An 18944-nucleotide genomic window follows, 5' to 3' on the forward strand; every position below is an offset into this window, starting at 1 on the left:
GGAATCAGAAGGCGACGCAATGACGCGAATGTTCCACAGCGCATGCGCGAGACGTCACCGTATTTTTCTAGACGCAGCTGACGATGTAAACAAGAAAAGACAGTCGAGGGCAACAGGGATCAAATAGGCCGGTGTCACCGCAAATGATAGCCATCCTATGTTCGTAAACGGCCGACATGGGGCTGCCTGTCACTATTAAAGTCAACTTCCGGGGGAACGTGAAGAGATTCCTGGCTCAGGATCTGGACAAACTGGAGTGGGAATCCGTGGAAGCCTGGGTAAGCTGCTAGCAGTGCGTGTTGGCTAAACGCTGGCGCAGTTTGGTGAAAAGCAGGCCCAGACATGGCCTAGGCACGTAAACAATAGACAACCTGAAGGACACCAGATATTAGCACCATGAAATGTGTAATTAAGTGGTAATAACTAAACTGGGCAGCACGTTTCAATCTGCGCAAACAAACTGAGATATGTTCTCGTTTAGCAGCACAGGAGCTAGCTGTGGATTTTACCTCAACGTGCCAATATTGATGTTTTCATAACACGTGTGAGAGGATGCTAAATAAGTCTGAATCTGATCTGAGCTCTTTCATTGTTTTCAGATCAAAGCTTCTTTTGGGATCAACCATTTCCAAGTGAAATACTTTGACGAGGATAATGAGGAGGTAAGGGAGTGTATGTAAATACTGGAGCTGCTGTAGTGATGGGAACATGCATTACAAACAGTATAAGGATGTTTTACTTTATTGACTCATTCTGTTTCAATTCATTCTGTTTCAGATTTGCATAAACAGTCAAGGTGAGGATATTATTTACCTTAATGTCAGTGTTTATGTGATCAGCAGAAACGAGTGAGTTAAAGCTTCTGTGAGGAGTTTTTACCTGGTTATGAAGCAGATTCAATTAACACTGACATCTGTCTGGTTTTTAAAGTTTTAAATGGGCTTGCCCCTCCATCATTGCTCAAATTTATAAAATAAACACCATAATATGATAAATACTTGAGCACAAACAAGAGGGGACTATGAAAAACGAAATTCAGCTAAATGGTAGAGTCTGTCAGAGGAACACAGTCCTGGGACAAACTACTAGCTCACATTAGGGAGCTTGAGAACTACTGTACCTTTACAAAAAACACTTAAACATTAAAAACAAACCAGTCATGCACACATGAATCATCTGTTTTCGTTCCCAAGGGCTTTGGCCTCACCGTCCATCCTGTTTTTATAAAGTCACAAACATTTTGTATGTAAAATCTGTTTGTAAGTCAGTTCATGTTAACTCTTTTGTGACATCTTGTAATTTTAAAACTTGTTGTTTTATGTTTTATGTGAGTACCTGCTTTAGGACTACGGATGAAACTTAGCTATTGTGCTGATTTTGGCATATTTACATTGAGACACACTGTTGAAATGTTGATTAATGCGAATTGTCCTAATCAAATAAACTCAAATTAAATTAAATTATGACCTACAATGACAAAAAACACTATCATGAGCAAGATTTCTGCTTTGTATTTCATTTTGAAGCCCTGAAAGATATATATTAGGCTGTAATAGTCAGCAGGTTTCAGATGTATTTGTTAAAAACACAATCTACTAATGTACAGGACAAAATTAGAAAACTGATAAGAGGTACTGCTTTGTCCAAAAGAGTGTAGAAATCTACTAAAAGTTCCTCAGAGAAGCTTTAAACATTTAAAGGAAAATCCTGTAATAGTACTGTCTTTAATGTTGATCTTATCTTTGTTTTTAAGATGAATATGAAGAAGCCATCAAGGTAAGGAGGCACCTTTTTATTTTCTCATGTAGGTTTCAGTGTAACAGCATATTAGAAAAGTCAAGGTTAGAACAGAGTGATGCAAAAAAACTCAAGTTTTAGAGAAATGCATTCTTGTAAAAAAAATAAGGATTGGACTAAAAATGAAGCAAGGAAGGAAAGTACTTCACTATGAGTATGGAGAAATAAGAAAACAGTATCATGTGGTGAGTTTAGAGGAGTTTCTTCACTGCAGAATCGAACAGATCTTTAAAACAGAAGTGAAGAAGTCTCTTTACACAGAGTTAGGTCATTGTCAGGAATCTAGTTTCAGAAAGGAGCAAACTAAGTTAAAGGTGTGGAGTTGATAACACAAAGAAGCAGGGAGGTTAAAGTGAGCTTTTCAGAGCTGAAGTCGGCTACAAAGAGTATGGAAATGACCCGGTCTCACATCATGATGTTAAACAAATGCATGAAGGAGGATCACCTCAGGGGTTACTTGGGATAACTTCACACTGTGATTAGCACTGAGCTGACAAAGGAAGCAAATACAAACACTGTCTCTCCAATGAATCTAAAAACCTATGTTTATAATTTATCACCGTTACATGAACAGGAAATGTCACCATAAAATCAACAAATTAGACCCACAAAGTGAAAAGAGACACTGTTTTGTTTCCACACGACTTCTGGCCTCGTTATGTAAGCGGGATGTTTGGAGTGACTGTGCTCAGAAAGAAACACAAATATGTTACTGTTCCAGTTTAACAGCTTCCACATAGTTACCATCGTCAAAATACGCAGAGGAGAACAAAGAGTAAAGACGTTTAATTATTCCAAAGTGATGTCACATGTTTTCTGCTTTTAACATCACATCTGTCTCCTCTGCTCTGTGTGTGTGTGTGTGTGTGTGTGTGTGTGTGTGTTTCTTGATTATTCTTCATGTAGAGTGCAGAGAAACAGGGGAACCAGCTCCACATGAACGTGTACAAGATGAAAGGGCAGGCCTGTGGAGGCCCTCTGAAGACGGAGGTGAAGGAGCTGAAAGGAGACCTCCGGCCTGCTCCTCCCTATCCATCCAGGGTCAAAACTGTGGACAAAGGCACACAGGTCACCCCGGAGAGAGAAGCTGTAAGGATGCTCCTCCATTACTACTTCCAATTTTCTTCTTCTTCTCGTGCACTCTTACATGTTCTGATCATTTGACTCTGGTTTCATAACGCTGATGTGATCAATCCAAGCTCTGTTAGCAATGTTTCTCTGCCTTATATGGACATATAACAGAAGGCATGAGGGTTAATGCAGCTCAGTGTTTGTAGGAGAAACAAAAGGTTGTTTAATTATTTAAATCGTCCTGAAATCAAATATTAATAATAGATAATTTAGTTAAGTGTTGTTTTCTGACTCTGTGTTGTTGTGCAGAGAATGAATAAACACTTCTCTGTTATGTCTTTAGGGCTGTTTACTTTCACTGACTGTAAAAAATAAATAAATCACACAACAAGGAGCGGATTCGCCCAATAGCGTTTAAAAAAATCACAATTTAAATCACATAAATAAGTAAATCAAACACAGAGTTCTACCTCCAAGGAACATAACTCTGACTATTCCTGCATTAACCCACAAAACTCAGGAACCTTCTCCTTTAATGCACGATAAGATACAAACTTCACCTTTAAAATCTCACAATGTTCACTCACTAAGGTCACAACGTTTCAGACACTTAAACTTTACATAGCCTGAATGCTCACTCAGTGTCTCAGTGTCACGACTTCTCCAGCATGGATCTAATGTAAGTGATGTTTTCTGCTTCAGGTCACAGTGAAGGACAACAAGGGGAACAAACCAGAAGACGAGCCTCCTCCAATGTGGTTCAGATCATACATGGAGAAGGTAAGACTGAACTTTTCATACAACCTAAAATATTCTCTTACTCAGAGGTTGTTTCCTTCTGCTTAAATAAATCTAACTCTTCTCTGTCGTAGTTTAAAGACGAGGTGGTGAAGGAGGTGGTGGAGAGGATGTGCAGTGACTTCTCGGGCCAGTGTTGTACCCACAAAGCTTCTGATGGGCCCCTCGAGGCCATTGGGGCTGCTGGTGGCCCCATTGGACCCAGGCCCGGCCCCTCCACCTCAAACGGCTCTCTTGGCTACACCCCAAACTGCAGCAGCTGCAACAAACTCACCTCTGAAGGGGCCTATAAGTGCAGGTAGGCATGGGGAGAGGCTGTTTTGACCACATTTAAAGGATCCTACAGATCACAATGTCCTGTTTTTAATGACTTGATGTTCTTGTGTTTCCTCTCTCTGTGAGTGCCTTTATTGATTGTCTCTGTTGTCCCCTGGCAGTGTGTGCCCGTCCTGCATCCTGTGTGAGATGTGCCGACACAGCCATGACCCCAGCCACAACCTCGTGAGAACCAAGACACCTCTCTCCATCCCTGAGCATGGAATGTCGGGAGAGTTGAGGTAAACCCCCCCCAAGACTGAGGATAAACCTCCCTACTTCTTGAAGCAAAAAGACATTTTACAGTGTTAGCCCTTTTTGCTATCACTTTTTCTGTGTTAATGGAGGAAACATAAATAAGCATAGATGCAAAGCAGGACTGAAAAAAAAAAACAAAGTTTTAGCAGCTACATTACTGTAGATTATGAGTACTGTGAGTTGTGTGTTTTGTTCTTGGAAAATAAACATTTGATAGTCAACAAATAGGTGTTCCTGATGACATTTCAAACCAGGTTTCCGAGGCGAGGAGACAGGACAGTGCGCAAGGCCGAGCGACAGCGCCTCAAAGCTGAAAGGAGGCAGCTCAGAGCTGAAGTAAAGGAAATCAAGAAGAAACTGAGACTGGAGAAGAGGGGGCTGCAGTGGAGCGGGCCCTCTACCTCAGGCAGAGCCAACCTGACAAACACGGCCTCCGCATCCACCCAGGTTCCAGCTCCGCCCCCTCCCGCTGCCTCAGAAACAGCCTCAGGTCCAGCACCAGCCCAAGGTCCCATCCCTGCCCCGGTCCCCGACCCCCAGGCCTCCAGTCCAGAGTAAGCGCCACCTTGGAAGGGCGTCCGCCAGTGCTGGGTACCTCGAAACCCAGCATGGATGCAATAAAGTCTTTTTTTTCCAAGAAAAGAAATCAAAATATGCCATCTTTGTAATCTAGTCTGTATGAGTGTATCGCTGGCTGCTCTGGGGTGGTGGAAATATTGGAACTACCTCAATGTGAAAACTGCTGCTGCTGCTTCATAGATTTTCTAAGAAAAATTGCTTTTGAGCTGCAAAAAAAAAAAAAAAAAAATCTGGGGGTCCTGCTTTTTGATTCGTAGAGAACAAAAGAGATGGGTGTTATGAGAGACCAGGGCTATTTTCAACAATGCTCTGTACACTTGAAACTAGGGGTCCTGGGGTCTCGCACACGTCCTTGATGCCCACTATGGCTGCGTTGTTTCTGGATGAAAATCTGCCGGACGGCACCCGTCTGGAGCCTGGAACCAAGTTCATCAAATACTGGAAGATGAGGAACTCGGGCACTATCAGCTGGACCTCAGAGACTAAGGTACCCCTCCCACCCGCCGAGAGGACAGGCCCCACTCTCTCTTTGCCCCCCCCCCTGCTTCACTTCCACTCTGAGCCCCCACTCAGCTCATTACCTACTTTCTAATCTTCTAACACCAGCTTAGATTTCTTACCCAGCCTAATACGACTAATGCCCCTTCTGTCTGAGAGCTTTATGATTTGATTCAGTTCAATCTGTGTCGTCGTTTAAGTTTTTGAGTCTGTCGTCTGAATGTGTGTGTGTGAGAGCGAGTGTGTGAGTGTGTGAGTGCCTTTTTACTTCACCTGAGTGTGTAGTTATTTTTTTTGTTGATTGCATGCTTTTGTCTTTGTGCCTTTTTCGCATGTGTATTCCTATTTTGTGTTCTGTGTATGTGTGTACGTGCACCCAGCTAGTGTTCATGTGGGGGAACCTCGGCCTGGCGTCAGAGGAGAGGAGGGAGGTGCCGGTCCCCCTGCTGCTGCCCGGACAGGTGGGAGTGGTCAGTGTGGCCTTTGTGGCTCCTGTGATGGAGGGGACGTACACCTCCCACTGGCGGCTGGCGCACTGCGGGTGTCAGTTTGGCCCGCGTGTCTGGTGCAGCATCGTGGTCGACCCCGGCGACAGCCGCAACACACTCGGGCATCAGAGCAAACGACTGGCAAGTCTGAAATCCCCTGACTCCCTGCACAGCTGCACTGAAAACATCCACTGATGATAGATTAGAGATTTAAATGTGATGTGATCGCAACTAAAAAGACTTTAATCAGAAGTTACTTTTTATTTACCTGAGTTAAATATTTTTATGACGGGTTGTGCTTCTATTAAACCAAAGTTAAGTTAAAAATGTCATTCTTTATTGTATAAAAATATACAGATAATAGTTTTAAACATGACCCAACAAATAAGATTGTAAAAATTAATTTCTTCCTAAGATTAAACCAGGAGTTTGGCTGGGTAATAGTACAAAAAAGTGCCTGTTTTAAGCTTCAGATTAGTAGAAATTAAAATAAAAAAATTCTACACAAAATTTCTAAAAAGTTCACTGAAGCTCTCAGATTAATTTGTTTGAATTACCCCCCTAATAAAATAGAATTAAAGGCACAGATACGCTTAAAATGTTATGTCACACTTACAGCATGGATAAAAAAGCTCTGTGCATGTTTGTTTTTGTTTTTGTTTGTATGAGACATCACAATCAGAAGAAAACACATCTTACTTAACAAAAGTTAACTTTTCTGGTAGACTTGATGCTCCAAAGTAAAACTAATATTTATGAGTGTTATATATCCAAGGTCCAAAGACATAGAAGGGACCAATAGAAAGAAAGAGCAAAGGTTAGGGGAAGTTTGAATATGAAAGCAAGGAGATATCTGAAGGAGGAGTTTATTTTTGATGCTGTTAATTATCTCACGAACACTAAAATTGGCTTCCAACTCCAAAAAGCTGTATCACATCTCATTCACTTTCAATTTTTATGCGTAACTACTTCTGTTGTACGACAAATAATAGTTTGTCAGTAAAGCCTCTGCACCTTGTCTGATTTAGGGTTCTCATTTCAGGAGTTTATGTGGCACCTTTCTCCTAGACATGTTGAAAATAGTGGTTTTGTGGAAAGGTTTTCCTTCCTTTCTTCTAAAACAATATAATTATGTCAGCAGGAGTTTTTTAAATGTTGTGGTTTAACTTACCAGGTCTCACCATGTTGTTTTTGTTGTATTTGATGGAGTTCTGGAGCCACTGCAGGGAGAAAAAAACAGAGATATGTAGCCCTCAAAGACCTAGACAGCTGCCGGCGGCTACTGGTTCTTAAATGTTTGATACATTTTGAACCGCTAAACCTATCAACAAGCTTTAAAAACTATGTTACAGTGGACATTCTCAGCTTTCCATTGACACCACATTTGTCTCATTCAGCATTTTCAAAATAAATTAAGGAGAGTCTGGAGCCCCCAAAAATGGTCTAAGTCTTTAAGGGTTAAAATAAGTTAAATAATAAATAATTAATAAATAGTTTTCATAACATTATCAAAACCATCATTTTAACACTACATACCATTTAAAAAAAACGTCAGTTTTGTTACAATTCTATAAATTATTTGACTTAAAAAGTTATAAATAAGCATTTCAGCACATGTGGATTATCTCAGTCCGTTTAAGTCCTAGTTCTCAACTTAGAAATCTAGAACTTTCAGTTTTCTAACATCAAAGGTTGTGTTAGTGTGCACCCTGTATGGACACTAATGTTGGTGTTTTTATTTGTGCATCAGAAAGAGGAGGTGAAGCCAGCAGAGAAGAAGAAGGAGGTCAGGTCTAAGGACAGCGGCCCCAGCTTTGCTGTAGACCTGAACCACGAAGACCTGTACTTCCCGTCAGTCGACCTGCTGACTGCACAGGTGCTCACTCACACAGCGGCTTAGATCGAGCTCACTGTGTCTGTACCTGGAGGTAGATTTGTGTTCACACTCTCCATGTGTCCTCTGTGTTTTTTAGGATCTGCTGTCTTTTGAGTTGTTGGATATAAATATTGTTCAGGAGTTGGAGAAGGTTCCAAACAACACACCTGTGGGTAAGTAGCTGATGACGCTTCAAACACGCAGGTTCCATCTTTCTGTATTCTTTCTGCTTCGTTAGAGCGTCGTCTGGTTTTCACTCTTCTCTGTCTGCTCTTGCTCTGCTCCTTCTGCAGCTTTGACACCATGCATATCCCCTCTGCCCCATGATGCACTGCTGTCAGAGAAGAGCATCACGACTCAGACGAAAGACGACGCCGAGGTCACAGGGGTCAGGAAACTTTTTGGTAAGAGTTTAAGTGCTGGAAAAGTTGCAAACTAAGCTCTCAGATCTCAACAAAGGAGAGTTTCTTTCATCCTGTTCATTGTTGATGTGATGGAAGTGAAGAGCTAACTCTTGAATCGTTGTGTTTTCCATTAGGAGTGAAGCTGAGGCAGCAGAGGGAGCAGCCGGAGCCTGTAGCCCAGGAGGAGGACCGGGAGGAGGAGATCAGTGGAGCTCAGTTCCTTTGTGAGACTGTCATCCGCTCCCTCACCTTAGAGGAAGCCCCCGATCACAGACCCCTGCGCAGAGCCCAGCACAGCAGCCTCAAACCAAAGGGTCAGGAGCCACTTAGCCCTCCTTCATCACACAGAGATTCAAACTGAACACCATTTTTATCTGAAGAAAGATGTTTGTATGCTCCAGAAAATACTCAACCTCTGTTTTTTTTTTGTATCCTTTCACATTCCAGTTGTCTCCCGGGGCTCCAGCTTCCGCTCTGAGAAACCCGTCGATGTTGAGAAGACAGAGAGAGTGCAAGAAGTGAAAGAGACGATCTGTGCCGTCAGACTCGAGAGTTCATTTCTGCCGCCGAACAGCGGGCTCAACCAGATCAACGGGGACGAGGAGACGAATCCAGGTCAGTAAAGTCGAGACATTTCAGCACTCTAACTCCTGATTCCCTCGTTTTATCCTCATGTTTTTTTCTCCACGATGTCTTTATAGTTGTAAACAATGTTGTGCTTACACTTCCATGTTGTAGCTTTGAATAATTTGAGTCTTACTTGCCGTTTTTAGTTGCTCATCTTGACGCTGTACTTCTTGTAGTTTGTCTGCTGGAACCGGCGAGTGAAAACCTGCAGATCAGCTCGCCTCCTGATAAAGAGGACGAAGAGGTCATGGTCTTGAATGAGATGCAGAGCATGAGGGGGCCTGAAGAAGAGAGAGAGGGGGGTGGCAACAAAGGGGAAGACTGGGAAGAGGTGAGGTCTCAACTCTTATATGAATAATTAAATCCTGCTTTAAGCTGACTTTCAAATCATCTCTTTGTGTCAGAGTTGCTGCAAAGTATGCTCTTCTTCTTGCAACAGTAGAGTCATGTGATCTTATAATGCAATGAGTGATTCAGTTATGATAGTCTTGATTTTTTTGCAGTGATGAAATAAGGTTAAAAGATGTTACTGTAGTAATTGAGTGACCGTCGTCTCCTCCGTGTCTCAGGTCAGCAGCCAAACCTCCTCCGTCTCCTCCTGCGACGATTACATCATCGTCCTCCCAGACTGCTTCGACACCAGCCGGCCTCTGGGTGAGTCCATGTACAGCTCCGCCATGTCACAACCCGACACTAATGCTGCTGCTGCTGCTGCTGCTGTGACCTCAGCTGATCCAGATGTAGAGGAGGAGGAGGAAGAGGAGGAGGAGGAGGAAGAAGAGAAAGAGGAGGAGGGGGAGTCAGAGCCTGACGCTGTGGCTCCACTGAGAGAGAGGCAGGAAACAACAGAGGAGGAAGAGGAGGAGGAGGAGGAGGGCGATGAAGAGGACACACCGGTGAACACCTGGCTTCCAATCCTCCCTCCGCCTATCCACAGCAGCGTGAACCAGATGCTGTGTGCCTCCCAGACCCTGGACGCCACAACGCTCACCCCTGAAGTGGTGCCACCGCCTGTGCTGCCCGAACCTCTGCTTCCCCCACCGGCTCTCTACTCACCCAGGTTAGACCGGAGCTAAGTTAATACAGTCTAATTTCCCTCAGCATAAACAAAGCTCTGTTTAATTTATGAGGATTGCATTAGGATGAAGTTGGCAGGAGACGTCTCTGGAGTTTAAATTTCCCCTGAGGGCGATTGTTTGAAATCCCAAAATTTGCAGCCTCTTTCACCTCCAGTGACAAATTATTCACAGCTTTAAGAAGTCCTTATTATTCACAATCCTTAAGGTCAGAGGTCAGGTGGGTTTTTTTTGAAGTTACAAACCAAGTGCTAACCTCTGATCTTAAAATATAAAACCCATGAAGAAGTGCTAAAAACTGCAGTTCATGGAGCGGCCACTAGAGGCTGGCTGCAGAAACACCAGAAACCACATACACACCCATTCAAAAAAGACGATCTTTGCAGCAGAAATAAACATGTTTACAGCCTGGTTCAAGGAAGAGCTTAGGTCTTATCATCTCCTTTCAACACACACTGAAGGGGGGTGAATCTTTTTACAAATCCTAATTTTCAAACATATTAAGATTACGAGTTTTGCCCAAATAAGGGCATGGCTGACTTGATTGACAGGCAGGCACCTTGTAACTGTTATGGAAAAGGCTAAAGGCCCGCCTCTTTATTTCCCACTAGTTTGACAGACGTTAGGTTGAGTTGAACATTTCAAATATGTCACCCGCTGACGATTGGCTTCAAAACAGCACTACAGGAACAGATGGGTGACGTCAGTCTATGGTACAAATGCCTCAAAAGCAAAGTAAAAGTGTGTTAGGGTTACTGGGTAGCCTAAAAAATGTCAGAATGAAAGAGTTTGTGCTTAAAAAATAGTGCCTGTATTTTTTACTTTCCAATAATTCTTGCAGTGTTAATTGTTTTCATCACTTATCCACCTTTTCAGCTTCATTCCTGCATGAGGGATTCAATTAAAACCACAAATTTTCACAGATTTCACGGCTACATCCTCATTTGTGTTTGTATGTTTCAGGTCTGAAGCACTGTACCTGGCCGAAGACCCCAGTCCTCCAGCCTGTGACCCGTACGAGCCCCCCCAGCCGAGGGTCCACCTGAACGGTGAGTGTTACTCTGTAATCTCTGCTTGTAAGTCCTTAATTTTTTTGGGTGTTTCTCTGAGTAACTGATGTGATAAAGACCTTTTAGATTGAGAAAGAGACAGTTTAAAAACAGGAGTGTCTCCAGTAACTCTGCTGACTCACTTTGACAGTCTGAATCGGACTTACTGGCTCCATTCAGGCGAGGGAGGAAACATATTTTGCTCTCTGCGGGGAGACAGGAAGCGAGCTCACACACAGGCTTCAAGATGTGTTGCTTCAGCAGAATGCTCTGTTCCGCCTCTAATATTTGTGTGTGTGTGTGTGTGTGTTGTTATTTCCTTTATGTTCACTCTGCAGTATCATCTGGTGGTCTGTCCAGATCAGCAGGCTCAGCATCCAGTGCCTTTGAGACATATAACCCCAGACCCAGCAACGCTTTGCAGCCAAGGTGCAAATCAACAAAGAGTAAAACTTGATGCTTTCTTTGAGAGAGGGAACACTGCTCTGTAGTTTCTTCATTTTCACTTTCTGTCTAACACAAACTTCCAACAGCTAACGTCTAATCACTCTGAGCAGTTTTACAAGCAGCAAAGTGATGCCCCTCTAACTAATATATAAGAAACAGAACACGATGTTCTCTTCAGCTCTGTTACACAATCACCCAAAGTAACCACATCCTTGTTTTTACACAAGGGGCCAAGGAGGCATCACAGAGGGGTTCGTCAAGGGGGCCCTTTCTGTGGCAGCATCCGCTTATAAAGCCCTCTTCACTGGACCAAACTGTTCAATACAGGTACAGAAACCCTCTTTATTTTTTAATCTGGTCCTTATTTGTTGCAGAAAAAAAACTCTACTGTACTTAAAGCTTTAAATTGAGTTGATTTTGGTGCCCCCTGTGGACAAAGTTGTACCTCTTTTCTGTTCTCTGCATGCACAAGTAGCTCCTAGAAAGTGTGAAAGAGTGATGCTAATCTCTAATCTGACACCTACCCTCCCTTAGCTTTAACATGCATTCAAAATAAGCATACATAAATAATCCAATGCATCACAGTTGGTCTTCGTAGGTGATGAAGAGGTGTCAGTATTAAATTCAGCTCATTTCATAAACAGCAAAAAACTCCTGACAGGAGCTTTAAACTTAAGTAACCAGTGATGACTCTTAAGAAGTGTCAAAAACAAATGCTTTGCAGTGGTGTGCTGAATATGAGGAAGAGTTATTCATCTTAATGTCCTTATGTAACAGCCTTATACAACATACTACTCTACCTTTTCAAATTACATAAAAATACAATATTTTATTACAAAAATATTTTTGAAGATGCAGATTTATGCGGTACCAAAAAGGAGCTTTGATTTTAAAACCACTTTTTGATACATTTCCATATTTCAACAGGCTGCAGTCAATATTTTACACAATGCATACATCTTTGGTGTAAACTGCTCATAAATAATAGCTAACAAAAAAGTATGATCTAACCCTGCAGCTCCTCTAACCTCTATCTTTCAGCTTCTTGCTCACTGAAGCTTAATCAAACTGACTCATTGACTAATTTCACTCCACAACAGACAGCTTTCACACACAAAACAGAAGACTGGAAACTCCCTAAACATGACACACTCATCACCAAACAGCTGACACAAGGGTTCCCAAACTTTTCAGCCTGCAACCCCCATAGGTGCCAAAGACTCACAACCTTCAAAATATAGGTGCCAAAGACTAGCAACCCCAAAATATAGGTGCCAAAGACTTGCAACCCCCAAGATATAGGTGCCAAAGACTTGCAACCCCCAATATATAGGTGCCAAAGACTTGCAACCCCCAAGATATAGGTGCCAAAGACTCGCAACCCCCAAGATATAGGTGCCAAAGACTTGCAACCCCCAAGATATAGGTGCCAAAGACTTCCAACCCCCAAGATATAGGTGCCAAAGACTTGGAACTCCAAAATATAGGTGCCAAAGACTTGGAACCCCAAAATATAGGTGCCAAAGACTTGCAACCCCCAAGATATAGGAGCCAAAGACTTGCAACCCCCAAGATATAGGTGCCAAAGACTTGGAACCCCAAAATATAGGTGCCAAAGACTCGGAACCCCAAAATATAGGTGCCAAAGACTTGCAACCCCCAAGATATAGGTGCCAAAGACTTGCAACCCCCAAGATATAGGTGCCAAAGACTTGCAACCCCCAAGATATAGGTGCCAAAGACTTGCAACCCCCAAGATATAGGTGCCAAAGACTTGCAACCCCCAAGATATAGGTGCTAAAGACTTGCAACCCCCAAGATATAGGTGCTAAAGACTTGCAACCCCCAAGATATAGGTGCTAAAGACTTGCAACCCCCAAGATGTAGGTGCCAAAGTCTTGCAACCCCCAAGATATAGGTGCCAAAGACTTGGAACCCCAAAATATAGGTGCCAAAGACTTGCAACCCCCAAGATATAGGTGCCAAAGACTTGCAACCCCCAAGATATAGGTGCCAAAGACTTGCAACCCCCAAGATATAGGTGCCAAAGACTTGGAACCCCAAAATATAGGTGCCAAAGACTTGGAACCCCAAAATATAGATGCCAAAGACTTGGAACCCCAAAATATAGGTGCCAAAGACTTGCAACCCCCAAGATATAGGTGCCAAAGACTTGCAACCCCCAAGAGATAGGTGCCAAAGACTTGCAACCCCCAAGATATAGGTGCCAAAGACTTGCAACCCCCAAGAGATAGGTGCCAAAGACTTGCAACCCCCAAGATATAGGTGCCAAAGACTTGCAACCCCCAAGATATAGGTGCCAAAGACTTGCAACCCCCAAGATATAGGTGCCAAAGACTTGCAACCCCCAAGATATAGGTGCCAAAGACTTGCAACCCACAAGATATAGATGCTAAAGACTGGCAACCCCAAAATGTAGGTGCCAAAGACTTGCAACCCCAACTGCCCCTCAAGGTGATTAAATTATGCTTCACAATTCATTTAGCTAGTCTGCAGAAAATTTGCTGTTATGAATTCACCTGCTGTTACTGATGCTTTTGTTAATTAACTGTTTATTAATTTCTGTTAACCCTAAATCTAGAAAACGAATGACATTGTTTATATTTGCAAGGTTTTATTTCAAATTGAATTAGTCCTGTCTATATTTTTAACAACAATGGGTAAAATATGCCATTTTAGATTACTGAATAAAAAACAAACATTCTTTAAGACATTTTGCGACCCCTCAAGGGGTCTTGACCCACACCTTGGGATATTTTTAGTTAGTGCACATTATAGGACATTTCTCTGAGCAGTTGTAAAGTCAGAGTGCGTCACTCACAAGGAGAGTGACTCTCATCAGGTTCAAATGCATGCTTATGTAGCGCTGTGTCAGCTGGATGACTCAATAGGTGACTGTTTCATCATAACAGGTTTATAAGGTGATAAAATGGGAGCGTGTTATGTTTCCATGGCCTTATTCTCTCAGCTGTAGAAACTAAAACGCAAGTGAAAAACAACCTAATGATTACCGTTTGATTTAAAGCTTATGAAACAGAGAATTTGAATGTAGGCCCCTCAAACATTACGCATCAACACGTCTTATATAAGGTTTTTTTTTTCTCCTCCTGCAGCGAGGCATCGACCCGGCCACCCGACAGGACCCTTCCATGATGGCGATGCTGCTTGAGATGGGCTTCAGAGACCAGCGGCTCAACCAGCGGCTGCTGAGGAAGCACGGCTACAGCCTGCTGCACACCGTCAACGAGCTGGTGCAGATGGCCGAGGACAGCCAGAGCAAAGCCATCAGCACTCTGCACTGAGGGAGGGGAACGCCTGTGGCTGCTTCACTTTAAGGCTTTAAAAGAGTCGTAGGAAGGATTATGTTGACTTTAAAAAGATGATGTAAAAAAAAAAAAAAAAAAATATTATTTATATTATGACCTGCGTCATACCTGCGCTCACCCTTTACAGCATCTGGCTTCATATTCAATTCAATAAAAGACAAAGAAATCTCCTTTAAGAGTTGTGCAATTAAAAGCTTTCCAAATTAGGAGTTAGATTATTTGGATCCAGATTAATAGTAAAAGACATAAAGTCAGTTTAAGTGTTTAAACAAATGACGATTTCTTTCTTGTGCACTTGATTAGATTAAAACGGCTTTCCTGCCTTTGCCTTTACTTTAGCTCCAACATTTCGATTAAACTAAATCATACACACACCTGTAAATTACTATGAATAGCTGTTAACCTTTGCCATGCCTTGTTGACCTTGGCCGTAGAGCCTTCTGTGTTGGTGTACCGCTGCAGGAGCTGTGTTTGTGACAGGACAAAAAAGTGCGTATTCCAGCTCTTCATCTTAGTGTTTGTGTGGCTGTCGTAGCTGCTTCCTCGGCGCTGAAAAATATTTGTCTTCTGACAGGGCTTTGGCTTGATTCTTCTCACAAATAGAGCAGTAACAATTGTTGAATGTCACACTAAAAAAAAAAAAAAGATAAGAAATGTTCTGAAAAAAGCCTGCTCTGATTTGAGACCTTGCTACTTGAAGCTTCATGGATGGTCTGGGTGTCGAGGGGGTGCGGCAGCGCGGTAGTGAGAAAAACCAGATATTTAAGACTTCTCTTGATTATTGTAGTGAAATCTGCCTAAACAATGCAATCTTTTTCTGTATCAGAGTACTGTTATTTTAGACGTTGACATGTGGAATGTATTCAAAACTGTCCGAGCGCATCGCCGTTCAGACTCGGATGTTTTCTACCGCTTTTTAGGAGACACCTGCATGACAGGTAGAGGCTTTAGAGACGAGTCTTGTTCTTGTGGTCTTAGCACAGTCACAGTGGGATAAAAGAAAAAAAATTGAGTCTGCTTTGCGTCATCGTTTATCTCCCCCTGCCTGCATTTTCACGTGTCCTCATTCAGCCGACAACCCAAAAAAATGAAACCTAGCGACATTCATTTAGCACTAATCCAAGCTGAGGTGTCTCTAACTACACATTCCTTAATCTCATAGTGGAACCAAGTCGACTTTATTTCATCACATTGCCTTTTTGAAACATGATTATTACTTTACTGACATACATGTGGTGGTTTTACATTTGTGGTGTGAGTGTGCAGATTGAAGTTTGAGTACGCCTGTGTTCCTTTCTTTGTGTGTGTGTGTGTGTGTGTGTGTGTGTGTGTGTAGGGTTGAGGAGTTTTTGGAACCATATTTTCTTATGTTGACGATCGTCTGTGTTTAAAAAAAAAAAAAAGAACTTGCTCTAGAGAATAATTCTGGATATATATACTGCTGTATGCTTGTCTCATTATTCTTCTGCCACAGAGTGTATACATAAAATACCCTTCTACTGTCAAACAGCCAATAAACTATTTGCACATCCCCCTTTTTGTCTTTTTCGCCCTCTGTTAATGAGTGAATGTGAGGATGTAGGTCATGCCACGCTGCAGAGGTGTGTCTTTTATAGGTCTATAGTGCTTTCTCTGCCAGGTTAACAGAGGTTACAAAGGTTAGACTGTCCTGTGATAATACCTCAGTGGGAGTTCAGCAGATTTAAGTAGGACAATAAAATGTAGCACCAACTGAAATTGTGTTACATAATCTCAAAATGATAGTTTAATTTACAATAACATGGTGCATTAAGTTCAATAAAATGCTGTTAAAATTTTGTTTTCCTAAAGGGACGTTTGAAATAGATTGATACTACTTTAAAGTCTGTTGGATGAATGTGAAAGCAATGACTTATCAGCTCAGCGAAACAAAAGCTAAGAAAGTGGAAACTTTAAGCCTGGCCTTGTCCAAAGTTGAGCACCTGTGACCCTGTAAACTGGAGACCTTCAGCTGAACTGAAGCTTGATTCTGACTAGGTTTGAAAACTGCATTCCTCTCCTCTTCTAGTAGATAGAGTGAATAAATAGGTGAGCTTTATTTTCATAACTCAACTTCACAGAAAACCGGACCAGCCGTTTCCTCATACTAGCAGCCAGCTAATGGGGCTTGGCTTAGAACAAAGGCTGTAGACAGGGAGAAAGACTGACTTGGACCAAACTTAAACATACATTTCAAATCTCCTTGCAAGGATACAAAAAACCCTAATAACAAGTGAATTTTTGTGATTTTTGCAGCTGTGTTTAATTTTAGAATGAGCCATACTACAGGGGTGTATCCAGACAGGTAGCTAGTGGTAGCATGGGCCCTGCTTTAATTCCCACTAGCCATCTTAAATCACCTACACTATATCTGACTTTTGCTTTATAAGAGGTAGCACTTGTGCACAGATCACCTATCCATGTGCTGCTTCAGGCTGCTGTCTTTGTATTTCAGTAAAGCATGTTTCCTTTGTTGGAACTTTAATTCCTTCATCTCCCGTTGACAGTCCTCTTCCTAATTTAAGCCAAATAAGTGCTGGCTTTATCTTTGCACTGATCACACGGACATGATACTGTTATTAATCTCCTGTTTTATCTATCTATGCCCATGTTCATTCCCCCAATCCACACTCAGCTTTATAAATAGTTTGTGTCTCTATAACAACATCACAGCGTTTTCCTCTTTGAACCTAATGAGTCATAAATATTTGAGCATCTTGAGGCTGTCACACAAATATAATTATAAATCTTTATTTGATATTAGAAGAAAAAAGGACATGTGAGGAGACACTTAGCTGATCTCTAAATGTCCTCTTTTGATGTTTCGTTCTGCTCTTTGTCGTGATGCTTTCATGTCTCGTGTGAAACAATTTGAGTTGCCTTGTTGCTGAAATGTGACGAATAAATAAACTTGCCTTGCATTAGCAAGTAATTTCATTTCCCATAAATTTCAGATGAAAGTGTTTTACTTTTACTCCAACAGATGACGATGTGAGTCCCCTTCCACAAAGGCTGTCATCTTCCACCTCCATGTTTCTCCAGTAGCACAGAACGGGGCTGCTCGAAATACACCAGCTGGAAAACAAAGAAGAAGACAGTGGTTGTTGTTGTGGGCAAAAGAAAACTGACAGTTGATAAACGAAGGATCATACTTAATATCATCACAGGAGCATCTTGTCCTCAAAGGCTACTGTAGCTTCACTGACAGGAGGAGGTGAGCAAGGGAGCGTTTCAATCTAGAACAGGGGTTCTCAAACTTTTTGGGCTTGTGTACCCCCTTTCAAAAACAATTTCAGCCAAGCACCCCCTTGTCTGGCCGAGAAAAAAAATTCAGTAAATGGTATGGAAAAATAACATGAATAAATGTATGCATGTGGTTTTACAGTGTCAAAATAAAATTGAAATGAAAGAGGACACAAATTCTATGCTTTTGTAGTGCAATATTTTTAAAGATTGAGGCAGGTAGTTCCTTTGATGGTCCAAGGAGCACACCGATTTATTTCTGTCAAACAAGACGCATCTCAACCCCCCCGTCCATTATATGAATGAATATGCTTAATTTGGAAATACTGCCCCATTTCATTTAGCATTGAAATAGAAATTAAATGCTGTTTATAAAGTTGTTGAAATCAGATTTTTTTTAATTTGCTGTGATGCAACTTTTTAATTTTTTTTGTACATTTGTCACATACCCCTTGCAGTACTCCCACGTACCCCTAGGAGTAGACGTACCCCCATCTGAGAATCGCTGATCTAGAATCAGACCGCTAGATATCGCTACATTTTTCTATCTCGACTAACTGTACCATTAATGTATCAATAATTTGGCCCCATAATATATTATTTTTCCAATTCCATCATCTTGACTGCTTATCCCGTTATCAGGGGACTGGAGCCTACCCCAGCCAACATCAGGCAGAAGGCAGGGTACACCCAAGCGGCAACCTCCGGTCTAAAAATATGAGTCAATGCAGAAGTGTTAAAAGCTGCAGTTCATCGAGGATCCGCTTGAGGCTGGCTCCGGAAGTACCGGAAGTCACATACACATGAATGGGGAAAAGACGATCTTTGCAGCATCAATAAACATGTTTACAGCCTGGTACAAAAGATGAGTGTAGTCTGAACAGCTAATTTCTCGACGTCCTCTCACTGTGAGGGGGGTGAATTCTTTTCTAATTCGGCAATTTCGAAGATATTGAGATTACCAGTCTTCCAATGAGAGGCACAGCTGCCTGTGGGAACACTGCAGCTGTTGGCTAGGAGGCTCAAAGCCCGCCTCTTTACGTCACACTGGCT

General features: G+C 42.1%; 1 protein-coding gene across 2 annotated transcripts; it reads left to right on the forward strand.

Annotated features, from left to right (window-relative positions):
• The first annotated feature begins 29 nt into the window (after positions 1-29).
• Positions 30-16164, forward strand: nbr1a (NBR1 autophagy cargo receptor a). 2 transcript variants are annotated; one of them, XM_034708140.1, is made up of 22 exons: positions 30-278; positions 600-662; positions 778-796; positions 1754-1776; positions 2704-2886; positions 3571-3648; positions 3741-3964; positions 4104-4223; positions 4494-4793; positions 5146-5305; positions 5697-5945; positions 7555-7680; positions 7778-7853; positions 7974-8084; positions 8219-8398; positions 8532-8699; positions 8888-9042; positions 9281-9771; positions 10751-10836; positions 11175-11265; positions 11519-11610; positions 14418-14528. In XM_034708140.1, the coding sequence occupies exons 1-21, from the start codon at positions 177-179 to the stop codon at positions 11574-11576; spliced, it is 3063 nt and encodes a 1020-aa protein (XP_034564031.1). In that variant the 5' UTR covers positions 30-176; the 3' UTR covers positions 11577-11610; positions 14418-14528. The 2 variants fall into 2 exon arrangements, with proteins under 2 accessions (XP_034564031.1, XP_034564030.1); XM_034708139.1 differs by having other exon boundaries at positions 31-278; positions 11511-11610; positions 14418-16164.
• The last annotated feature ends 2780 nt before the right edge of the window (positions 16165-18944 follow it).

This window comes from Notolabrus celidotus, chromosome 18 (assembly GCF_009762535.1).
Source record: "Notolabrus celidotus isolate fNotCel1 chromosome 18, fNotCel1.pri, whole genome shotgun sequence".
Classification (NCBI taxonomy): Eukaryota; Metazoa; Chordata; class Actinopteri; order Labriformes; family Labridae; genus Notolabrus; species Notolabrus celidotus.